Source organism: Electrophorus electricus, chromosome 6 (assembly GCF_013358815.1).
Source record: "Electrophorus electricus isolate fEleEle1 chromosome 6, fEleEle1.pri, whole genome shotgun sequence".
Taxonomy (NCBI): Eukaryota; Metazoa; Chordata; class Actinopteri; order Gymnotiformes; family Gymnotidae; genus Electrophorus; species Electrophorus electricus.
The window spans coordinates 13,598,147-13,622,828 of NC_049540.1; the positions used below are offsets into that span (position 1 = coordinate 13,598,147).

The 24,682-nt window shown below is 47.0% G+C and overlaps 1 protein-coding gene and 1 long non-coding RNA gene across 2 annotated transcripts in view; one reads left to right on the top strand and one right to left on the bottom strand.

The window, feature by feature from the left end:
* The window catches only part of si:dkey-220k22.1 (multiple epidermal growth factor-like domains protein 9), a 49,472-nt gene that overhangs the window by 2,410 nt on the left and 22,380 nt on the right, over positions 1–24,682 (bottom strand). Inside the window, exons 3-5 of the mRNA XM_035527369.1 lie at positions 13,937–14,076; positions 7,686–7,835; positions 622–891 (exon numbers count right to left, since the gene is read on the bottom strand). Coding sequence (XP_035383262.1) covers positions 622–891; positions 7,686–7,835; positions 13,937–14,076 — 560 coding nt within the window. The remainder of the gene's footprint in view (positions 1–621; positions 892–7,685; positions 7,836–13,936; positions 14,077–24,682) is intronic.
* Positions 8,033–12,559, top strand: LOC113590936. The gene is made up of 3 exons (XR_003412147.2): positions 8,033–8,376; positions 9,738–10,110; positions 12,159–12,559. It is a non-coding gene; the product is annotated as an uncharacterized LOC113590936 (long non-coding RNA).

The window sequence follows — 24,682 nt, forward strand, 5'->3', positions numbered from 1 at the left end:
GCTTCTAGCAAGACGTGAGCCCACCACTTCCTCACTTCAAACAGGAACCAATAATGGGTTCAATCTGGAACCTGTTTTTTTATCCTGCTCTGTGTTGAAAGTCTTACAGTGTAAAATTTGCCATACAGGCAATATACGAATATGTTAAAACTGTGGTCATGCCTAACCATGCACAGTGCTGAAAGGGGTATTGAGGACATTTAATGTAATACCTGGCTGGCCTTACCGTGCTAACCGAGTAAAGCCGGCGTACTAACATGCAGGCAATCAACAAACAATCTCGCCATTCCTCGCATTATTCAAATTTTCATCCCCCCCCACCAATCTACCCTGCACTACTTGCTCACGGTTCAATGGTCCCAGTTTGCATACTGGTGAGAATTTGGTGGCGGGCTTCTGTGCTGTATTGTGCTGCAGGGACTAATAGCTGAGAGTTGACTGTGCTAGAAAGGATGGCATGCTCTGTCCTGCTCTGATCTGAAAGCAGCGGACATCAGGGTCACCTCGGTCCACAGATGCAAGCAGCACTGTTCTCTTGCTGGCCGTCAGGGTAGAGGGCAGTGCTCGAACCCTGCTATACGCTGCCTGCCTCGCCTAACTGACCGAAGCAGCCCGGCTCACCTGTGGGAGTGCAGTTGTGAGCGAGGGCGTCCCCGTGGAAGCCCGGCGCACAGCGTTCGCAGCGCGCCCCTGTCGTGCTGTTGCTGCAGCTCAGGCAGAGGCCCGTGTCTGGGCGACAGATGCGGGGTGCGGAGGCCGGAGCTGCGTTGCCGCTGCAGTCGCACGGCACGCAGATGCTGTCGGCGTTGTAGAAGCCATCGCGGCACTGCTCGCAGTTGGCGCCCTGGTACTCTGGCTGGCACTGGTCGCACACCGGCTGGCCGGACGAGTCTGCGGGGCGCAGGGAGAAGGGGGTTACACTTCCTCTCTGGTCTAGTTAATACCTTTTTAATTTGCTTCTGGGCCACTAGGTGGCAGGACCACAATAAAATACGGCAGAAGGGAAGTTCATAAGCGGAAGGCAAAAATATGCCACTACCATCGTTCTATTCACATTCCCGTCAGCTCAGCTTCACATTAGTTGTGATAACCCCTGAACAATTTAGCAAAGTATCATTTGAAAGGAAGGTCTCGGGAGTACTTCACCATAAAAGCGATATCCCATCCCTCCCACGTCCCCTTCCCACGTCCCCCAAAAGGAAAAAAGAATGTTCATCAAAAAGCAGTAAAAATGTAGTTGAACATAAAACACAAGCAATGATTACCTGGGCACAAATTATAAGAAAGAAAATAGCTACCCAGTTTACCAGAGCATACAACTATCATTAGCAGCACAAGACTGTGGAAGAATGCCCAGTCTTTTAGCCTCAACTTATTAACTATCTATTAATAATTTGTATTGACCACATCAGAGCATATCAGAATCCAAAGTCATGGACCCACAAGACCATTTAAGTCCCAAGTCAGTGTTTATAAAGTCCACAAGTATTTCTGATGTGCCAAGTCACAAAAACTGAGTCAGGTTCACTGGAGTCAAACAGCACTCAACTACTCCTCTCTAATTAAGAGCACACGAATAAAGGCCTATTCATTTCCATGACACATGCTTTATGTGGATAAACACAAAACTACCAAAAGATGTACAGGCAAGAAAACAAACGTTCAAATTTCACTGAGTATATTTAATTTTTAACAATAATAATGATGCACTATGTTCTTAACTCTAATTAATTTTTGAGTTGGGGGTACACGGTATGGAGGGGTCAGGACAACTTTTCAGAACATCTGTCTTTGTAAATCCAGTTTCCTAGGTATAATCACTACCATGTGACACGCATACCTATTATCTTTGAGTGACAAGTAATTTTCTTAGCCTTTTGTCAAGTTTCCAAGGAAAATCCTGCGATCTTTAAATGAGATCTTCTCCATACAAAGAAACAGAATAGTGATTTTTGCAGGGAGAGGGAATGAGTGTAACGGCAGTGATTCTAACATCAGGCGAAAACACCTTAACAGACACGGCGCTTGTGAGGCACTCTGGGAAGAACCAAAGATGTGACAGGATGGGATTAACTACAGTACATGAGAGGGATTGTGCATCAGAGGGATTATCAGATTAAGACATGCGGCTGTGCTTGGCTTTATTGGAGACAGAAATTTGGAAAGTTAACAATTGAACATTTATTTTGTAATCCACGACTTAACGCGCCGCACTAGAATTTGGCCGCTTTCATGAGCTCGTGAGGCCTTGAAAAATTAGTTCCTCCTTCTCTTCCTGAAGCACATTAACAGGGAGGAATTTTTCTACACCAGTCTCCAGAGTGACTGATAACTGTGGAAGTTGTAACAGGATTGCCTCTCAATCGATTACGGCCTCGCTTTACTGCCTCCAACTCCCCCCACCCGTTTAGATAAAACACAGATGGTGATTGTTCCAGACGCATTGAGCCAAGCCGAACACAGCAGTGAGCTAGAGGAGGTGGAAAACATTAAAAGGGCATAAACACAGCTCGCGCAAAAGACTTAACGGACACACTGATTTTAGAAAGAGAGATGGAAAGAACAAACAAGAGAAGTAGCTCCAGGGTGAAGGGAAAAAATTAATTTTACAACCTGCCGCACAGACAAAGTAAAGTATAAGAGATGAGCCCAAGAGTGGGGGGTGGTTAATATAACGTTATAAATGTTAATATACATGTTATAACCCCCCCCAACACACACACACACACACTCAGCAAACATGATCTACAGATGATACACTGCTGCTGTTGCACATAACAGTTACCCTGAAACACTCAAGTGGAGGGGAAATCCATCGTTGCCCAGAAGACCGCTGCTCACCTCCCACCACTCAGCCGCAGCGCACATCCACTGCCAGGATTTAAAGCAATGACTTCAACGGGAGACGAGCCGCATGGCGATCAAGTCAACTTTCTGATGCTCAGGTAATCATCAGTCTAACGACCGCCCCCAGATACGCGCTGGGACGACGGGGTCCATTTGTGTCTCACCGTGCCCATGCCAGGAAGGAGGTGCCTGGAGCTGCCGTAACGAAAACGCCGGTGGATGGCGTGTAAACAAGATGACAGCATTTAACTGCGGGTGGTTGCCGGTGGCAATGGAATGGGGCTGATGCCGGTGTAGGGAATTCTGGCCGGCAGATGCCATGTGCAGAAACGCAGGAGTATAGAGACGTGTACAGGACTCGGTTGTGGTGGGCATGTCCCGGTTTAGGGATCAGCTATGGAGGAAGATTTTGGTTAGTTAGCCATAAGCGGATGTCACATGGTTGTTGGCACACCTCTATACATGCACATGCACATACACACACACACACAAACACAAACCAACCCAACACTTTAGTTACTAGCTCTTTACCCATGACACACAGTTCTCTGTATGAACATGCACATACATGCAGAGGTATGAAGAGTGGGCGTTGTAACACCTGCTGAGCAAGACTGAAAAAAAAATGTCAAAAACAAAACAAAATGGGAAAACAAATATTTTTCCAAGAAGGGCAAGGTTCAGTGCTCATGATGCTCAATTTGTCTGTCATTAAGAACATTGTTCATCCAGTGTGTGATTTAGGCACCATTAACGCACGCACGCAGAGATGCACAAAAACCAAATCCAAAAAGGTCACCTCCCCATCACAAAAGGTCACGCCGACACAGCCAGCACAGTACACCTCACGATTTCCACCTTCTCTGCTAGTTCCTGTATTCTTGCCCTTTCACTGGCCCCCCCTCGCCCCTGATGCCTCTGCTGGGCTGCGAGAGGACAAGCGAGCGACAGTGAAACGGCTTTGTGGCCGTCAATTACATTATCCAACAGTGTGCCCAGGGCAAATCTGAATATTCAAATCAGGCAGGGAGGAGACTTGCTCAGGTGGGGGATCCCTTGATAAACAGAGTGGGCAGGAACAGAGGCTCTACTCGGCTGGTGCTCTATCAGGGCGTCGGGACGATGGTAAAGGGTGAACAAACCCCCTTCCCTGGAAGGGAACTGCTCCTGGCTGAGGTTTGAGCTAGTCTTTATTTAATGTTCTCTAGAAACGCTCTCCTCTCATTCTTTCATATTTCAGTTTCTGTTACAGATCTGAATACACTGGTGAATCCCCTAGATGCCTCACTGTTTTGTTCTTTCTCACATCTCACCACACCTGAAAGGAAATACCTGCATACCGGCTACATCTATGCTCGGCGCTGTGCAAGACATTTATGCCTCTAGCGCCCCCCACCCCCAAAAAAAATCCACAAACAAAAACAGAAGTACTGGATAATCCCGCAGGCTGGAACACAACGGCTTACATTCCTCAACCTGGTGACCTCTCCATCCAGGGCCGCAACACAACCTCCGGACGACCCCGCTTTAGCACTTCCTCAGGCAGTGAGCTCACTCGAGACAGGCAACATCACCCAAAAAACCCATGCCTTTCTCATCACAAGCCTTACATTTAATTTCAAAACATATTTTTAAAAAGCCATTACACAAACAGAAAAAAAAACTTGCGATGGATTTCCAGAAAGGGCACAGCACTAGAGAAGGATGGAGAACTTGTTGAGAAGCTTTTTTTTTTTTAACTTTGTATTTATAAAGTTCTTCTCACTCAGCAAACTCAGCTGATAAGTCACATGGTTCGGAACAGCCAAAATCCAAACAGAATAAGTGCCATCAAAGGAAAATTAAAAAGATTTGATTCAGAGAAACGTTCATTGAATATTTAAAAAGCAATAAATAATTCCCAATAACAATTTATAATGATTTAAATAACAAGTCACAAAACCCAGCCTATGTGATTAAAATGTAATTACTAACAGATTCATCCTTGCCTTTCAAATTTGATTAAACAAGTGTCTTTCAGTGTGTGTGTGTGGGAGTGTGTGTGGGGAGGCATATGTGAATGTGAGGGTGTACATGTGTGCCTGTTTTGTCTACCAGAGAGTCCTTTGAATCAGTGACAATGCTGAATATAAGTGCTGCAAATTTTCTGTGAGGCAGGCTGGCATTCAGCAGAATGACACTCACATTAATATGAGGGGAAGAATGGCTTATTATTACTACGGGCAAATTGATTCTGCATAATCAACAAGACAAGCTCATTTACAGACAATACATTATTCAGGCATTAATGAACAAGCAATAATGAATTATTCACTCCAAACAAATAAGATCTATTATGGGGTGTAATTAGCTGTGTATGCCAAATGGACAGCACAGTAACATGGTGTAAAGAAGCTTCAGAAGCAAACATTTGAGCACACGCGCACACACGCACACACGCACTTCCTTAACCAGGCCCAAACACTGCGGGTTAACCTAGAGGGTTAGTTTTGGAACTGCTATGAATGCTAGGAGCTATAGAGGGGTGCAGATGGAGTGTTGGTGTTCAGGGGAAGGGTTTCAGCAATGCTGACCCACATTTGGCTGCTGCCTGTGAGGATCCCCTCTCCTCCCTCTCTCCCCTCTCCTCCCTCCTAACTCTCCTCCCTCTCTCCACTCTCCTCTCCTCATGAGGATGAACAGGGGATCTGGGTGTTTAATGAGCTGGGTAATGTCTTCCTCCTCTTCCCACAATCTAATCTCCTGCCCCAGCCAGGCCGTGCACGGATGTTTCACATTTCAGTGAAAACAACACTACACGTTTGCGAAAATAGAGGCACTTTCACTCTGACTAGACCGCTATAATAAATACATTCTCAGTTTGGAGATTCTATTGTAATGAACACAGTGGAAGGAAATACTGTCCCAACAACTTTTCCAAGGTTTCCTGCTTTCCACTCGTGACAGGAGACGCACACATAAATACCTGGTGGACATCGCATGGGACCCAGACAGTCTGCCACAGTGCTTTGGAGCAAGCCGGAGTCCAAACTGACCATAGTCTCCTAGAAGACTACCTTCCACGGTTTGTATCCTTGGCAATGAGGACTTACAGAAGAAAGAGACTCTAGCAGGCAATTTATGTGCATTGGTACTCTGGTACTCTGTAACTGGGCCCCAGAGGAAGCAAGTATTGAACCTCAAGTACCATTTTTGAGTATTTGTACCTTATTTGGTTATTTACATTTTACAACCTTTTCATTTTTACTCTATTACAATTAAAAGAGACATAACATTATTTTATTTTGGCAAGTTCATAATGTGTGCATTTTTGAAACTTGTCAATTAAGTGAGCCGAAAGAGAAACCAATTAATTCATTTAATTTTGATAAGAATTACATTTTAGTTTATAGACACACATTATTATTTTTTACTGTTAATTTAAATAGTTAATTTAAATTAAAGTTACCGCTCAATTCAATACTTCAAAAACTTGTTTTTCTTAAATAACTGGCTCTCTCATTTACAACAGAAACATTTCCAAAGTAAGTTATTTTTAATTTTACTGAGGAATTAGTGTATATTTCCCAACCCCAGCACACCTTAGCACACAATAACACAACGCTAAAATTACAGCATCCACATCTCTGGTGTAAACAAGGTTGTTCTGAAACACTGAAAACACTGAGCCAGAACCAGAAGCAGACAGTTAGGCAGTTATGCAGTTTATCCCCGGGATACACTAGACTCCGCAGGCGAGAGGTGAGATTTGGTTGAGTCAAGATACCAAAGTGAGAAAAAGTGATAATTCACAAACCTGATCATTAATAATCTATATTATCACAGTCAAACACCCACTTGAACTTTGAGTGTATTTATGAATCTTATAACTTAAACATACAGTATGTGTATAATTTTTGTCAGTTAGCAACCACCAGCGTCAACTCATAAATCCAAATGAAAAAGGTGTGAAGATCATTAAATCAACCCAACACAGTCATATAACCCAGGTGAGAGCACCACTCTCCTAATTGTTGTCACGGTTTCAATTTGACTGGGAACGGATGAACACACTGTACAAGTCTCTGCTCTTTCAGTGGCCTACGTGGTAGATTTCCACCCCCAGACTTGTACCTGAACCCAGCTGTTCCAGAGCCTTGTTGTCAGCAAGCCCCACGCACTCGGAGAGTGAGAGCAAGCGAGCGAGCCAGCGAACACGAGAGGTAGGGACAAAGAGGCAGACAGGCAGAGAGACAGAGAGAAAGCTCAAGATGAGCAAGAAAGCATGATAGCGAGGAAGAAAGAAGAGTGGCGAAAGACAGCGAAAGAGAGAAAGTGAGAGAGAGAGAGAGAGAGAGAGAGAGAGAGAGAGAGAGAACGCACCGTTAATTGAACACCCATGAAAAAACATAGCAAAAACAATAAACACAGACTGAGAAAGAGAGGAAGTGAAAGAGACACTAAGAACAAGGGAGAGAGAGAGTATGCCCAGACTGAGCGAGCCCGCAAACTCCTCCCCGCATTTCCTGTAATCACATTTCATTAGCTTCTCGCTAAAGACACAAATAGCCCTCCGACCTGGTGAAGGCCCTGGAGAGGACCTGTCGAGTACCCACAAAAATATACTCCTTCTCAGACGCAGGCGCTGCCACTCCCAGGTCCGGGTCCGCCAGCCGGTCCTCAGGTCGTTGCTTAATTAGGACCGGACGTGAACTACAGCTCCCCCCACCACCGGCGTTTGTGTGGTAGCAGCCCCCAATACGCTTGGTGAATGCAGCGAAATGTTAAGCTAACTTCCCAGGCTAACGCTAATGAGAGCTGAGATCAGGAGGCTGGGGTGGGCTGGAGGGAGTACTCACCGAGCGTGCAACTTCCCGAGGAAGTGACACTGGAGCAAGGGCAGGGCAGGCAGGTGTCGGTGGGACCAGAGCCCGGCTCCCGGTAGAAGTTGTATTTGCACTGCTCGCAGCTGGGACCTCTGGTATTGCCCTGGCAGTTCAAACATATGCCTGCGATACAAAAGGGGGAGGGAGAGGGAGAGAGAGAGAGAGAGAGAGAATGAGAATTAAGTAAACAGTAACAAAGTTCTGAATGGCAGCACTTTGGTCCAATGAGTTGGTTAGGAACTGTTGGGGAGTGTTGTGGGAGGTTAGAGCTCATTAGCAGCACAGCTAAATAAAACAAAAGGAACGAGGAAGTTAAACAGAAAGTCGTAGCAAGTGTGTGTGACCGTAGAACATACAAGAGGTAACAGCAGGAACTGGCGAAGGAAGTTCAATCAGAGACATGCGACAGCTTCGGGGCACTGCAGGACGGACGCGAATAATATTTACTGCCATCAAAGGCTGAACACTCAGCCGCACTGACTAAAGGAGAAGACGACGCAAAGTATGTTTGTAAAGTTCCTGAGGACTTCTCTTTGGAATCAAGGCTTCTGCACACGTGATTGCAAGTATGAAATGTTCCCTGAAATGTAGTGAAAAAAATTGGAGCGGTGTAATGAGGAATTGGAAGCCCTGTAATGTGCTGTACAGGGAGAAGTAGACACAGGTACACGCACACAGCATAAACCCCCCCCCCCCCCCCCCCCCACACACACACACACACACACACACACCTACACCCCCCCCCCCCACACACACACACTCACACAACCTAAATGGCATTCCTCTAGTTGTTATGCAACTGACCCGACACGCCTGGGCATCAATACAGCCGTTTCTAATTAGGAAAAATGGACCAGTCAGACTACGGCGAGAGGGGATATGGAAGCACTAGCTTCTGAGCAACAGCTAAATTAAAAGAGAGAGAGAAAGAGAAAGAAAGAAAATAAAGAGAATGACAGAGAGGATTGGTCAGGATGGGACGATTCCCTCCATCAAGAAAACAGATTTAAAAAAAACCAAACTGTGGAACGAGATTGTTTGTGCTGAGGGGTGTGTGCTGTTATGAACTGTTTCATGTTTGTGTATTTGTCTCCGGAGTGTGAAGGGAGAAAGTTTGGGATCATAGGAAGGATTTTGGGGAGAGTAATTTATGGGAGAATTGTGTTCAGTGATGGACTGAGATGGTTTTAAAATGCAAAAACTCTTCATAGCCAGCTTTTGGTCTCTATACTATAAGGGCAATCAGATTTATAGAAAGTACTACATTTTCATCCAAATCTAAGACAGACGAATGTCGATAAGAGTAAAGATCCTCAATCTCGTTCATCCATAGACCAATTAACATACTAAATCCAGAATTTAAGCTTCTGTTCAAACTACTTGTCATGCACTTAGAAAGAGTCATCAGTCATTTCCTTTGACCAAACAAGCGTCATTAAAGACAGGCACTCATTCTTCAATCTCAAAAGATTATTTGCCACCATTTAGAAGTCTACCGGTACCAGCACACCAGCTCTGATGTCCCAAGAGGCAGAGAAGCTTTTTAGTCTTTTGGGTTAAACTATTGTACTCATCCACTCACAACATTTGCCTCTTCACTACTCCCCTATCAGGGCTAACCTGAATCCACTTTTATTTTCTATAGCCATTGAGCCCCTGTCCATCGGGCTTTACCGTGACCCCAAAATTCAAGGTATAACCACTAATGGCATGAAACAGAATATACTGCAGAATATACTGGAGGATATACTGGAAGACAAACAGACTGACGTGCCCATATGCATCAACACACACTCAATTTCCACTTCGATATTTTCATGGAAAGCAGTTATTTAACACAATTCCAGGGTGATTTTCACATGTTGAGGGTCTAACCAAGTCTAACCAAAGTCTAAACAACTGATAAAATGTTTCACTTTTCCTTTATAAATAGAAATATACATCCGTAACATGAGTGGAAGCAAATATGTGGAAACGGTTTTCCAGTTTTCTACTGATTATTATCTATGCATTTTTGTCCATCAGGTACCAGGTAGTTTGATCTGAGTGGCTGCTCTGCTGCCCTTGACCCTGGGCTTTCTTAGATCTCGTGGGAAGATGAAACAGACTCCCTTTGCCTCGGCTATTGTTGACACAAAAGCAGGACATCAAAGGATCTTTGGAAATCAAATGAAAAGCATAATTTCATCTGTGCGGGGCAAGGAGAGACCTTGCTGGCAGCCCAGCGATGAAGATCAAAGAGTGCCCTGTGTCTGAGCACAGTTGCACCATCGCGTCCCGCTGCAGCGTGTCCTGAGAAGAAAAAGTGCGGGACTGTTAGCCGCCCTCGCTCCTGTGGGAATAAGGCTGAAGTGCTCGGGACCCGTGGCCCATGAGATGCGGTGGGCAGCAGGGAAGGGTGAGATCTGCACACGCACAGACACACGGTGGACAAGACAGAGCATGCTCATTTGGAAATGGATCTAGGTTGGTGGGTGTGATTGTGTATGTGCATGTGTGCATGTACAGCCAAGCACTAAAGAGACATGAAGCAAGCTTGCATGTGCATGCGTGCACCGTCACCAACACGAAAGACCAACACAAATGGGTATGATGTGCCTGCTGTACTCCAACAGCCTAATGCGGCCTCTGTCTCAGAGTGTAAAGGTATCACACAGTGAGCAGAGTGAGAGAGAGAGAGAGAGAGAGATGGCACTGTTCTCAGACCAGTTGGACTGGTGATGGCTAAGGTCAGACTAGGTTAAAGGGGAAACGCACTGATTAGTAGAAGGGGAAGGCCTCGCCTGCAGCGACCGCTGATTTCCCTGTCACCGTTTTATTAAAACAGTGTGAGGCGTTATGTGGTGTCTGTATAGCTGTGAGTTTAATTATGAGGGGAGGTGTTCGGGTGTAATTACAAACACACAGCCACACGTGCATGCACACACACACAGACGCACACACGAAACACACAGAAAGACTTTTTCTATCCTCAGAAAACCTGAGGTAGGCAGTCATCCTGTGCTTGCCAGCGTGCTGTGAGGTGCAGGCCAGCTCTCAGGTGGGGAGAGAGTCAGAGAGTGTTGAGCGCAGTCGGACTGTGGACTCAGTGTAGCAGGGTCTGGGGGCACAGATGGACTGTGGACTCGGTGTAATGGACTGTGGACTCGGTGTAGCAGGGTCTGGGGGCACAGATGGACTGTGGACTCGGTGTAATGGAATGTGGACTCAGTGTAGCAGGGTCTGGGGGCACAGTCGGACTGTGGACTCGGTGTAGCAGGGTCTGGTGGCACAGTCGGACTGTGGACTCGGTGTAGCAGGGTCTGGTGGCACAGTCGGACTGTGGACTCGGTGTAGCAGGGTCTGGTGGCACAGATGGACTGTGGACTCGGTGTAGCAGGGTCTGGTGGCACAGTCGGACTGTGGACTCGGTGTAGCAGGGTCTGGGGGCACAGATGGACTGTGGACTCGGTGTAGCAGGGTCTGGGGGCACAGATGGACTGTGGACTCGGTGTAATGGACTGTGGACTCAGTGTAGCAGGGTCTGGGGGCACAGATGGACTGTGGACTCGGTGTAATGGACTGTGGACTCGGTGTAGCAGGGTCTGGGGGCACAGTCGGACTGTGGACTCGGTGTAGCAGGGTCTGGTGGCACAGTCGGACTGTGGACTCGGTGTAGCAGGGTCTGGTGGCACAGTCGGACTGTGGACTCGGTGTAGCAGGGTCTGGTGGCACAGATGGACTGTGGACTCGGTGTAGCAGGGTCTGGGGGCACAGATGGACTGTGGACTCGGTGTAATGGACTGTGGACTCAGTGTAGCAGGGTCTGGTGGCACAGTCGGACTGTGGACTCGGTGTAGCAGGGTCTGGGGGCACAGTCGGACTGTGGACTCGGTGTAGCAGGGTCTGGGGGCACAGTCGGACTGTGGACTCGGTGTAGCAGGGTCTGGGGGCACAGTCGGACTGTGGACTCGGTGTAGCAGGGTCTGGGGGCACAGTCGGACTGTGGACTCGGTGTAGCAGGGTCTGGGGGCACAGTCGGACTGTGGACTCGGTGTAGCAGGGTCTGGGGGCACAGTCGGACTGTGGACTCGGTGTAGCAGGGTCTGGGGGCACAGTCGGACTGTGGACTCGGTGTAGCAGGGTCTGGGGGCACAGTCGGACTGTGGACTCGGTGTAGCAGGGTCTGACTACAGAGCATAGCAGTACTCCAGTTGCCTCATCAGAAGCCTCATCATAAATTTCAGTAAATGAGCTTGCTGGAACTTGCATGCTGGACATTATTATTATAAAATCTTGCTTGTGAAATCAATGATGTGCAAATTAAAACATAATACGGCAGCTTGGGAGCCCCATAACCTGAGAGTTGGTATTTCTGGCACACTGCCCAGGCCTGGTACTCTCTGTCACTCACTCACTCACTCACACACTCACACACACACTCACAGAGTCCTTCTTTCATTACAGTTCGGATTGTGCTGCACCAGGGTAACAGCACCCGCATGACCTGCACAAGGTCGAGCCGAGGAGCGGCTGGGCAGGCGGACAGAGGGCGGAGCCAGGCTGAGCCAGAGGGATCTGTTCTATCATTCCGGACAATGTGACTCCACGCTGTGTCACTCTGCTCAGGGATGTTGGCAATCACTGCATCCGAACAGCACTTCCAGAAGCCACCGCCACCAAACCACAGAGACAAAATCTGTATTTGCATTTGTTAATTTGCGTCAAATCAAACTCAATATCTCCACAGTATTTCACTGCGAGTTATATTCTATGCTCTAACTGACTGGAACATTACTGGGCAGGAATATATTGTTCAACAGAATTTAAAATATTAAGGATGTGTGGTACACACTTGGGAAAGGAAATGAAGAAAAAAAAGAGCGCAAATCCTGCAGCCCAGAAAGTGGCCAGTTAATCCCTAACCTCCACGATGTCTTTTTCCAAGTACCCCTTCTAGAGGGGCTTGAAATATCTCATCTATATTAATGGGAATGGGACCCTGAAATTTCTTTATTCACACGTTAGCTTTTCAAAGGAGGTTCATTTTAAGAGGTTTTATAGTAAGGGCTCAATAGGAAGAGCAAGAGAGAGGGAGAGGGGGAGAGGGAGAGAGGGCGAGCACAAGATGAGACAGCAAGAAGGAGAAAGACAGTGAAAGAGAAGAAAGTGAGACAGAGAGAAAAGATACAAAGTTAAAGACAGAAAGACAGGCAGAGTGAGAGAGAGAGAGTCAAAGTTTTTCAGCCAGCCACAGAGACAGACAGACAAAGACGGCGAGAAAGCCGGAAAGACTCCGGCTGACTGCGGTGTGTTCAGTAAAACCCAGAGACTGCACTCTCCTTTCGGCCTCTACTACAAACCTGCAGGGCAGGCTGTGCTTCACGAGCAGCTCCAGGTCCACAGGGAAGACGCCGATAGATATGTACGCGAGAGAATGATGGGAAGTGCACAAATGAAAATGTCGGTTTTAGTCGTTTATGTATTGGTGATTGTTTTGGCTCGTGTAAGAGAAAGTGGACAGTGTTCTCTTATCTCATCGTTCTCCATGCTGTGCAGGATCTGCACTGTGCTCAAGCCCTCTGGTTCGCAGCACACGCCTGGACGAACGCAGATGCAGTAATGTGGGTGGGCGCATTTGTTGGCGCTGGTCGTGAGTCCTGCTGAATGGATTAGCGCGCGTGCGCGCGCACGTGTGCGCGCGCGTGTGTGTGTGTGTGTGTGTGTGTGTGAGTGCTCAGAGGGAGCTGCTAGACTGGTAGAGTAAGGGAGACGGGGGTGGGGGTGAGGTGCGAACACGATTCGATTAATCTTCAATATGAGCTCAAATCTCTGTGGAGGACAGTCAAATAGCACGGATTCCCAGAGTGAATGAGGCGCAGACATTGGGCCAGTGGCTGGATGTAACAGACTGGAGGCTGTCAGAGTGCAAACACTGCATTCACCCACAGGTCCAAGCCAAGCTCAGCTCTTGTACAGCACCGCGGAAGGATCAGTGTATCCTTCCAGAGAAGGGTCTCTAGAACTACTGATCAGTCAATGTCCACTGGCAGCCTGGGGCAACGTGCAGAGGGTTAGCGGCACAACCCCCAACCCTGTATGGTTTCCCTCTTCAGGTTTTCTGTAATCAACGTTTGGCAAAGAAAGCATAATGTCCAGTGTGTGTGTGGTGTGTGTGAGTGAGAGAGAGAGAGAGCAAGAGAGTGAAAGAGAGCGAGCGTGTGTGTGCACGCATACACACTCACCTGACTGTGTGTCGCAGTGGCTGGTGTGATTGTTGCACTGGCATAGCTGACACCCTGCGCTGCTGAAGTGGTAGAAGCCTGGATGGCAGTCATCACACCTGTCTCCAAACACTCCCACTTTACACGCACACACCCCCGAGCTGCAGTGCAGGACACGCAGAAAAATACAGACGGGGGACAGGCCAATTAGCGCACACTCCAGTAAACATGTAAACACCAAGACGAACAAGGCACACACACAAACACGTTTCCACACTTCATAAACAAAACAAATCATTTTCCCAGGAGGCAACTCCTGAGACGAGACGAGAGTCTTTTTGTGGTACACTGCTGTACGCATGTGGTACGATAAAGCACTCTGATCTCACCCCTAACTACCCAAAACCGGTACGGCAAGCCAGCGGAGCCGTTTAGGTTCTGACGAGCTGCTAATGGCTCTTAAGGCTATTAAGCAAGCGTACGGCGGCTCTTTAACATCCACTCTCACAGCACATCTGCTCGCACGCCCCAAAAGAGTTTAAGAGAAATAAAATCAGGCAAAAAAATGAATGACGAAAAAAAACGAGGCTTTCAAACCGATTGCACCATAACGCTTGTATTTTTGTATTTATTTGAACTGATTTGATTTTATGAACCCTTTTGCACTGAGCGGAGATCAGTTCAGCATTTCCCCTGCAGTGGCTAAGGCGTCAGTGCACCAAAGGAAGCCTGGTCCTAGGACAGGGAAGCTTTCAGCAGACTGCGCCGTCCATGAACTCGAGCATTAAACGGCTGTGGCTTCCAACCTGCCCGTCCCCAAATGATTGATTTTTTTTTCTCCCTGCCTCCTAATAAGGAAAGAGAATTCCATCTTGCTTGGAGGGTAGGGAGAAGAATGTCCTATCTGGTTATCCAGCCGGAGCTGTTGTGAGTGACCACGCTCCACACCGAGAACAGCACGAGGACACCCTCCATCAATTTCGTCTTTCATCCTTTAAGAGGAAATGTATTGTTTCAGTAGGAGAAATGCATTTTAATTCTACTTATTAACAAGCTTAAGCCGTGTTGGGCCATCTCTTCGATTGCTGTGGTTCACTTTTTTGCTCTGTTTAACTCTCTGAAAGAGTCTCTCACAGAAGGAAAAAAAACAATCTTTTGAGATTTCTCTGTATTTAAAAATCCATACCTGACTGTGTGCTATGGTTATTCCTTTTAATACACTATATATATATACACATATATATATATATACACACATATACACATATATACATATATATATATATATATATATATATATATATATATATATAAAAGGATGTACTTGCTTGTACATGTATATGTGTATGTGTGTGTGTGGGTGTGTGTGTGGGGGTGCGTGCGTGCGTGTGTGTATGTGTGTGTGTGTGTGTGCGCATGTATACGTGTAGTGGGGATGTTAAGAGACAGCAAAACCTTGTAGCCTCAGTGGAGACTGTTACAGAGTCCTTGTGTAAAGCAGTGGCTCAAGGCACAGAATCACCCAGCAAAAATGAGCAACCTTTTGATTAAAGCTGAGGCAGTAGTGGCATATTTCCCGTAAGGCCATTGATGCTCACAAAAATATGTGGAATATTTGCAATTATTCTTTACACCCCTCCACAGACACACACCACAAGCAGCCACATACACAGAAACACATCTAACTAACTGTAATTCAGCTAACAGAATGTACCCCCTGCAGCTACCATCATCGCCATCCGCTGGCGGCTTGCTGGAATTGGCCTGCCGACTGCCGTTTCTGTGATAATAACCTTGAAAGGCTTTCATCCTAATGATATATTATTGTGGAAGCAGAGGCTCACTAAAAAAACTAAGGAGATAAACCAAGCAAATCTGAAAGGCCAGTCAGCACACACACACACACACACACACACACACACACACACACACACACACACACCACCCGCTAGACAAATAGTCAGGACCAGGAGCTGGGGAGAGCTGCATTGCAAACACACATGTATGCACATATAAATATATAAATACATGCACGCAGAACCACAAAGGTCCCAGTCACAGCTCATTCTGTACCTGAGGCGGAGACTCATCTTACTGACTCAGTGTATCAGTGTGTATTTTGAACATCATGCTCTGCTCAATGAATAACTCTCTAATATCTGAATTAAAACCTGAAGACAAAACTGATTTCATTGTAAACTTCCATTTACTTATTTAGACTTATCATCTTAACTCAGTTATGTCCATTGGGGAATTCTGCAGAATCCAATGAAAGAGGTGTGAGAAATTAGCAGAATTTCTAACGAGCCGGGGGGGAGGCTGGACGGATGGACTCTCTTCACGGCGAGGCCGAGCGCCGCGGCTCCACTCCAGCGTGTTTGAGAGGGCGGTGCTGACACCATGATCCTCTATATCTCCAGCATCACTTAGTCTCATAGTCAGAGGGCAAAGAGAAGGTAAGGGAGAGAGAGAGAGAGAGAGAAGGAGAGAAGGGGGGGGGGATAGACAAATAGACAGATATGGCTGTGTGCTATCATCCATGTGGACTGTATATAGCTCTGCAGGAGCTGAAGCCACTCTGTACGAACCACTTTAATGCATGTGGACTGTTCAGCAATAGCTTTTCTAGTCATAAGCTTTTACTGAGCTGCCCCCAAAAAACTGTTAAGATTACCACACTACCCTCAAAAAGCCCTGCGGATGAGGAGAGGGGGATCCATGTTTCCATGACAACACCACCTAGGATAACAAGCAGCTGCCCCTAGTATGATTAGAGGGATTCAGCAAGAGTCTGCTATAATCGCCACGGCAACAATTGCTGCACATGAAGATAGGAACGAAAACTAAAAACAGCCTGGCTAGGTCGGAGCTGAAGGCGCCACAGCACATGTGGATGGAGGGAGGCTAACTCCTGTAAAACTAAAAAATTTCACGTCAGGACTGCTTTGTTTACCTGCGAGCGTTTCACCGTCGTGAACATGTCTGCAGGAAAACGTGAAGCTTCTCAGAAAACAATTCGGCTTAAATACTGCGCAGGTTTGCTTCTTGCTCTTATTGCCACAGGAAAAACACATTCTGAAGTTGAACAGGCAACTCTTTTAAAGATGACACCCGATGGAACTGGTCAAAATAGGTCTGCTTGTCACATTTATGGATGCTTCCTACTGTTGATTTCAGTCAAGAAGGACACAGACTCACATCCCCCTTAATCTTGTAGAGCCCAGATTTATAGAGCCCAATCTCGAGACATTCCCTAAGATCCTTCTGTTCAGATCCAGAAGGATGCAGTGTTCAAAACAAACACAGCTCATTTGTGTGGGCTACTTAGGTTAGGATCTACACATAATGCCATTTTGGAAATGTTCTTATGATGAATAAACAGAGATAAACGAGCGAATGCATAAACAGATCATAGCCTTGATAGGGCAACGCCTCAGTGTGTTGTGTTGATGCATTGGCTATTTAACTGATGGAATCACAGGCACAGATTGACAGGTCCAAGTGATTTATATGAAGGACACACTGTCCCAGGCATTTCAAATCGGGTTCAGGTCTTTCCAGGCAAAACCCCTTTTGCCCAGAAGGAAGGGCTGCCAGGGAACGGGCGCCCACGTCAGCCTCCCCCCGATGACTAACCCCCACGGCAGGCTCATCTGCCATGCCCTGGCCCCCGTCTTAGGGACAGGCCACAGGGAGAGAGCAACGGGCCGCAGCATGGCTGTGGATCGCCCGCGCACCGCGCTGCTGCTGGATGGCTCGCGCTTGGCCGTTCATCAGTGAACCGAAGGCCTCAGGAGTTCGCCAGCACGACATCAGTCCAAAAACCGACAGCCGCGTAGTCGCTGCTTCCCAGTGAGACGACAAATTAGTTCTTCAAACGAATGAGTTCTTCAGCCCCGCACATCACAAAGGAAGTCGTGTTGCATTTTCCGATTCTCATGTGCCGGGACATGGTGGTGGGTGGCCAGGGTGACCAGAGCAGTGCTGAGTGCTCTGGATGCTTGAGCACGTCTCAGCTATATTGGCCTTACAAACAGAGGCAGAAAGGGCAGTGTGGCATATCTGTGAAATACATACTGTGAACAAATATTAGCTGTCCGGGTTACTGAAAGCACTGTGGTGAAAACATAGCAATGGAATCTAAAGTATTGAAAAGTATAAAGTATAATATCTAAAGTATAAGAAAAGTGTTAGGCACCCCAAGAAATGAACATTTCTGTATCTGTGTAGTAACAGTTTTTTTGCACATGTAAACCACTCTGTATAACTTATTAATAAAATAAATGTGAAAAAACATTGTTTAAAAGAATTGTTTTGTTTTCCAAATTTAAGAGACAAAAAAACCAAAAACCTATATCTTGTGAGCTGGGGGGAAAGACACAGGTAAGGTGTCCAAACCATGCCTCGAAGATTCACTTGCAAAACTCTTTCGGCACGATAACAGCATGAGATGTGCTGCAACACAGTTAAGACTTACCGATGAACACGTATGCGTCTGGTTGTTTTGTGGGCGGGGCGCTGTCTTTGGGATGGACTGAGAAAAGCAACAGAAGCACTCCAACTCTTAGCTGCTGTGGCCCGAGCTCCACAGCGCTACATTACCTTCTGTGACGAGCACTTCTGAAGGACTCGTGGAAATGCAGCTCGCTGAGCTCATGGCGAATATCAGGCACTGCTTTACATATGCAGCCTACTGGAGGACTGAGAGAGGGTCATATGCACCTGAGGCTTAAGCCACAAAGCCACAGTGATCAATACAAACCAGCCTGTACATTCTCAGCTAACCTGAGGCCAGTTCCCGAAAAGCAGAGACTTTTGAAGGACGGCGCAGAGACCTTATCTGTGCTTTAGCGAAATGAGGCTAGTTTGTATTATGATGCATTATTGCAGGCCATTTTTACTGAGGCTGACTGATGCATATTGTGCTTTTCTATACTGAAAATTACAGCATTATGATAATTAATTAAAGTGCTTGGGCTAGAGGGGATTGCTAAACCAGCATTTCAATCCTGCCTCTATGTTTGTTGGCATTCTCGAGAAGCACCACTCAGTCATTCTGGGAGTAGAAGATGCACACACACACACTCCTTGCCACATTGTGCCACATATTTTTGAAAATCCCAGGCGCCAAGCAGTCACAGCTGAGGACTGTTCTAGAAGTATAACGACACCTCGCTTGACACTGTAGAGAGAAAAAGTGCTGCAGAAATGGTGCTAGGGGGAAATGCTTGCTGGGTGTAGGGACGCAGTGGACACAGTAGACAAAGAGGCTCTGTGCTGAGAGCAGAGCTGAAGAGAGTGAACAGCGCCTTCCGCCTACATACCAAAGCTGGCATGAGTGAGGACAGAGAGCGCCGAGAGAGAGAGGGAGAGACACAGAGGGACACGTGGGGGGTGGGGGGAGAAAGATCGCAAGTGAGTGTGTGTGTGTGTGTGTGTGTGTGTGTGTGTGTGCAGTGATCTGGGAATGAGCTTCCCCTTTCCAAATCAATAATCAGCCTCCACCACCACCTCCACCCAAACAGAGTCTGCAATGTGTGCCGCAAGGTCCTGAAGTGAAACACCGAGCTATTTGTTTCGCCACAACAAGGAGAAGGATGTGCTGGTCTTTCGGGACAGGGCAGTGAGGTCATCTGAACGGGGGCTGAAGGGTGCAGACTCTCTGGTGATGGATGGCGGCAGTTCTCCTGGTAAGCAATGGAGGCAGGGCAAACACTCTGCTTTTGGTCAGTGTGTCTGGCCCCGTCAGGCTATGGGCATGGGCCATAGCCTATGGAGTGGGGAGAGAGTGTGCTGTCCAGGAGAGGGTCTAGAGTGGGGAGAGAGTGTGCTGTCCAGGAGAGGGTCTGGAGTGGGGAGAGAGTGTGCTGTCCAGGAGAGGGTCTGGAGTGGGGAGAGAGTGTGCTGTCCAGGAGAGGGTCTAGAGTGGGGAGAGAGTGTGCTGTCCAGGAGAGGGTCTGGAGTTGGGAGAGAGTGTGCTGTCCAGGAGAGGGTCTAGAGTGGGGAGAGAGTGTGCTGTCCAGGAGAGGGTCTGGAGTGGGGAGAGAGTGTGCTGTCCAGGAGAGGGTCTGGAGTTGGGAGAGAGTGTGCTGTCCAGGAGAGGGTCTAGAGTGGGGAGAGAGTGTGCTGTCCAGGAGAGGGTCTAGAGTGGGGAGAGAGTGTGCTGTCCAGGAGAGGGTCTGGAGTGGGGAGAGAGTGTGCTGTCCAGGAGAGGATATGGAGTGGGGAGAGAGTGTGCTGTCCAGGAGAGGGTCTGGAGTGGGGTGAAAGTGTCCAGAAGAGGGCCTTGAGGGGAGGGAGACTATCCAGGAGAGGGCCAGGAGCGAGGAAACAGATCTCCGGATGATCGATCAGGCCGCTCATCAGTCTTTCAGGCAGAAGCAAGGGCTGCTTGCCTCCGGGTGTGTAAGCAACCCTCCCTTCTCTGGGAATGCTATTAAGTTTTTCATCTATCTCGGCTTGCAAATATCTAATGATCAATAGGCCACACGAACAGCTAAACCTCATGACACACATTCTGTGAGGCACACTACACACACACACACACACACACACACACACACACACACACAGAACACATCTATATAAATGCCCCTGACCCATCCCCATCCCCTACCTGCACATTGGGCTCGCCTGGAACATGTGTATGTAACATGCTACATTTTTACTAGCACTTACAAAATATTTGTTATATGCACCTGTATGTCTTCAGAGAAGTCAACAGAGCAGTAGACAGACTTGTGTGGAATGAAAGAAAGAGTTAAGTTTAAACTTTGTTTAGTCCATACTATAAAGGATATGTTTATTTGACTGTGCATATCCAGCCAGGGCATTGTGGTCATTGCAAGCATATCTCATATGGCGGCAGACTGAGGAGCTCCGCATCGGTGATGCTCCTTTAGTGGCCAAGCCATTTACCATGAATCATATACAGCGAACAATTTCCGATCCACTTGTTAAATTTTCCTGTAAACGCTGGACGGATATCAGGAAGAAATGTAACTGTGCACTTTCTATAGCCCGAATCCACTTTATAACTCCGTCCTTACCGTCAGTGCTTAGAGATGGAATAGCACGGCACCGGTGTACAAAGGGACCTTTAGTCATCTAAACAAGGAAGGTGTACTGATGTCCTCTGAACCGCTATGGGAAAGGTTCCTGCTCCCTGATACACGTTTTCTCAGTACTGGCAGGTGCAAAGTGGCCAGCTACTGCATATCCTCTCTCTCTCCCTACATGGTATAATAAAATGCAAGGCTGTAAAGCTCTTGTCTCCTATGTATACAGCAATCTAAATTCCAAATTGGGAAAATTTCACAAATTTGATCCTATAATTGATGATGATCTGTTTGGTGTATTGCCCCAGATGCAAGGCAGAAATTGGAATTTTGTTAAATATGCTATTGGTATTGGAAAATGGTCTTGGAAATGATCACAGCTGTCTCCAGTGTAAATATACCTCAGTCTCCAAGGTTCACACTGTTAGATGATGTATATATTACAAAAAAAAAAAAAAGGACAACGCTTACATTTATCAATAGCTCACCTTGTGGCCAAAAATGTATTACTATGTTGTGAAAATCACCTGAACCCCCTAACCTTTCTATGTGGATAAAAAAAGAGAATAGTGTTTAATCTAAAAAAGAACAAAAACAAACCAAATACTGGGGTGATTTTCTTACATGCTTAAAATCCATGCAGCTGCTCAGACTCGGGGGAAGACGCTACCTCCCCGACTCCATGAGCTGTGGGCAGAGAGGAAACACCCATACGCGTGATTCATGACACTTTAAGACTTTACACCTTGATGCTTTACATGTATCCTTAACGTGTCCTTAGTGAAATGCAAGAGGCAGAGAGGTCCGAGCCCCGAGGTACAAAACGCAGAGCGACCACAGAACGGTAACAGCAGTCCAGCAGAGCAGCGCTACTGACTCTCTGTGTCACGGGTGGAGCTGGAGAAATGAGGGCCTAGGTGCCCATGTGAGGAGCGGCACGAAGGGCGCAGGGCACAGGGCGGAGGGCGCATGGCAGGTGTGGGTCACTGCGAGGTTGGAGGACCATCTGTTGCTTGGCACAGAGAGACGCTGCAGATGATACCACGGTGGGTCGCCACCGGTGACCCAGACGCCCGGGTGCACGTGCGTTCACTCAAACACACACACACACACACACTCGCAGGCACTCACAGAGACTGGGATCTTATCCCACCCCGCACGAGAGGCCCGTGGGGTTACGAGAGTGTTCACATTAGAGTCTACAACCGAGTAATTAGGCCTAACGGTCCTCCGTTAATGGCACATGTGAAAAGGCCTTAAAGTGTCGTAGTTCACAAAGAGCACATAAGTCTTATGACAAAGTACACTTTTATTTTTTAAGACAGGAAGCTTTTGAGTGGCCCCCCCCTCCCCACCCACCTGTGAAACTCAATACATTTTTTCATTCAGACTTCATTGTAATATTCATTCGTGCCTGAGGTTGAGCTCACTGGAATCTTTGTTTAAATGTTTAATTCACCTGAGATGAAAGTCGGAATATTGCTTTGCATCGCTAATGACACGGTGGCGACAAAATGGCCCACAGCCTGAGATGAACTGTGGGACGGTGGATTCTGCGCCACGGTGGAGCTTCAGGGGGCAAGGAGGCGGGTGAAATCAGAATTAGACGCTCATTCTGTCAGCCTTTAGGCAACTAGCTCGAGTTCTGTCAGGTCCTGCTTCATGTCATAAAAAGGTAGGGAAAAATAAAGCTTCAGTGCTCAAGATAATAGAGTGTCAACAGCTTAAATTCTGCCTCATGAAATGGCTTTTAAAAGTGGAGAGTAATTTGCTGAGGACCTAATAGAAGAGACAATCATAATTTTAACTCAATACCAAAAAAACAAAACAAAACCCAAAACACTTCGCATATAAATATTCACAGTGCATTTGGTAAGCGTCCAGTTGTATTTCGCTTGCATTTCGATTAAAAGCTGTGGCATCCTTCACTAACCCCTCTTGTAGCAAATCGTGCTTACAGACAAGGAAAGAGACCATTTTGAACCCAAGAATGACAAAACCAAACACAGAAGAAAAAGCAGCAGTGATTCTAAACTGGGAAGCTCGAGCTTTAACGTGGTCCTCCAGACGGAGAGTCCCGCTGACTGCTGTGCCTGGCGATAATGAGATCTGCCGTTTCAGCTTCAGCTGGAGCGCGGCCCGCCAGATTCCGAGGCACGCCGCCGGGAACGTGTGCACGAAACCCCCCTGACATCACAGAGTTCCAAAGGAAGTCAGACGGGTCCAAAATAAGCAGAAGCGACTGTTTGCAGGAGTGACGTGGCAGTTGTTATGTCTCCAGGACTCCGCACAGCATTCTCGAGTGGAACAGCGATTTACGTTACCAGCGGCTTGCAGCATCCGCCGTTACTACGACATTTTTCCATTTGGCTACAGATTGCAGCTTGGAGCAGCTTGGCAGCTCTTTCAGTACACAGTCAGAGCTCGGTAGCAATCACAGCTGGTCTATCTGGCCGTACCGAACAGAGGTCCAATACCGACTCAGCTCTCACGGTGATGGCATCTAAGGAGGCATCAAAATCTTAAAAAGTGTGCTAATATTTAATGTTACAGAATAATTCTTCAGCAGAAAAAAATAACCAGTGCAAAAAAAAGGCAACCTGTTCAGAGTTACACCAGTGACTGGTTATCCGTAATGAGTTCATGCGTCGTCTTGGCACCAAAGGTCAAATCAAGGTCAAACCCACTGTCTGTTAATTAATCTGCAGATAGCAATTTTTCCAATAATATAAAAATGGCTCAGGCAGCTTGTGTTTAAACAAAGGATTAACCTCTAGGGATCACTACTTAGAAAGGAAACAATGCAATCAGCAGTAAGATCAACTCTTCTGGGAGCACTACAGAGAGAAAGAGAAATGAAGCTGATTTCTGAACCGCACTAGAGGTCTGCTCTTCCACAGGCGACTCTCCATGCAGAGCTCTTTAATCATGCTGTACGGAGTGAGACTAGGCCCCCGGGATCTTCCCCCTGACAGGCCAACACCTGGCCAAGTGTCTGAATATCATCCGAATAATGAACTAGTCAAATCCCATTTAATGCTGCCATAATATCAACTATTCAAGTATGTAATTAGACAGTGGGGGGGTATATAATGAGACAATGAGGGGTTAGGGGGGGTTGGAAGAGGGTGAAGACTTCAGTAACTCCAAAGTTAATTTAAGTTGCCTTGGTCACAGAAACGCAATAGCATTTCGGTTTTACTTTAATAATACCAAATTCAACCCCTAATATTGACCACCTGCAATGGTACAAAATGTCAGTGGTTAGATCAAAGGGTTATTTGAATTCTCCCAAACAAAAGGAGGCCTGATCTCTAATGGGACTGCAGGCTTGTTTTGGTGCCACCCATACACAGAACAACTGATCCTTTTTCGCCCACGCGGAGGAGAAATGTGAACAAGGCAGCACGATTAAAACATGGCAAGCAAAGAACAAAATCTTTTTAAATTTTAAAATCCAATCCACACTGGGATCTGGCATTATGTTCCACACCGGTTTTGTAAACATTTCAGGAGTTGTGCCATTGCAGAGGAAGGATGAAATGCCAGATGTGCTTTACTTGCAGAAAGGAAATGACTTTCAAAAATGAATGTGAGAACCCAATCAATGATCATAAAAGTCTGTCGATGTCCCACGTAGCCCAGCGTGTCTGTTGGCCTCCTCTCTGTGTGCACTCCCTCTGGCCCAAATGGAATGTCACGGAGTTTG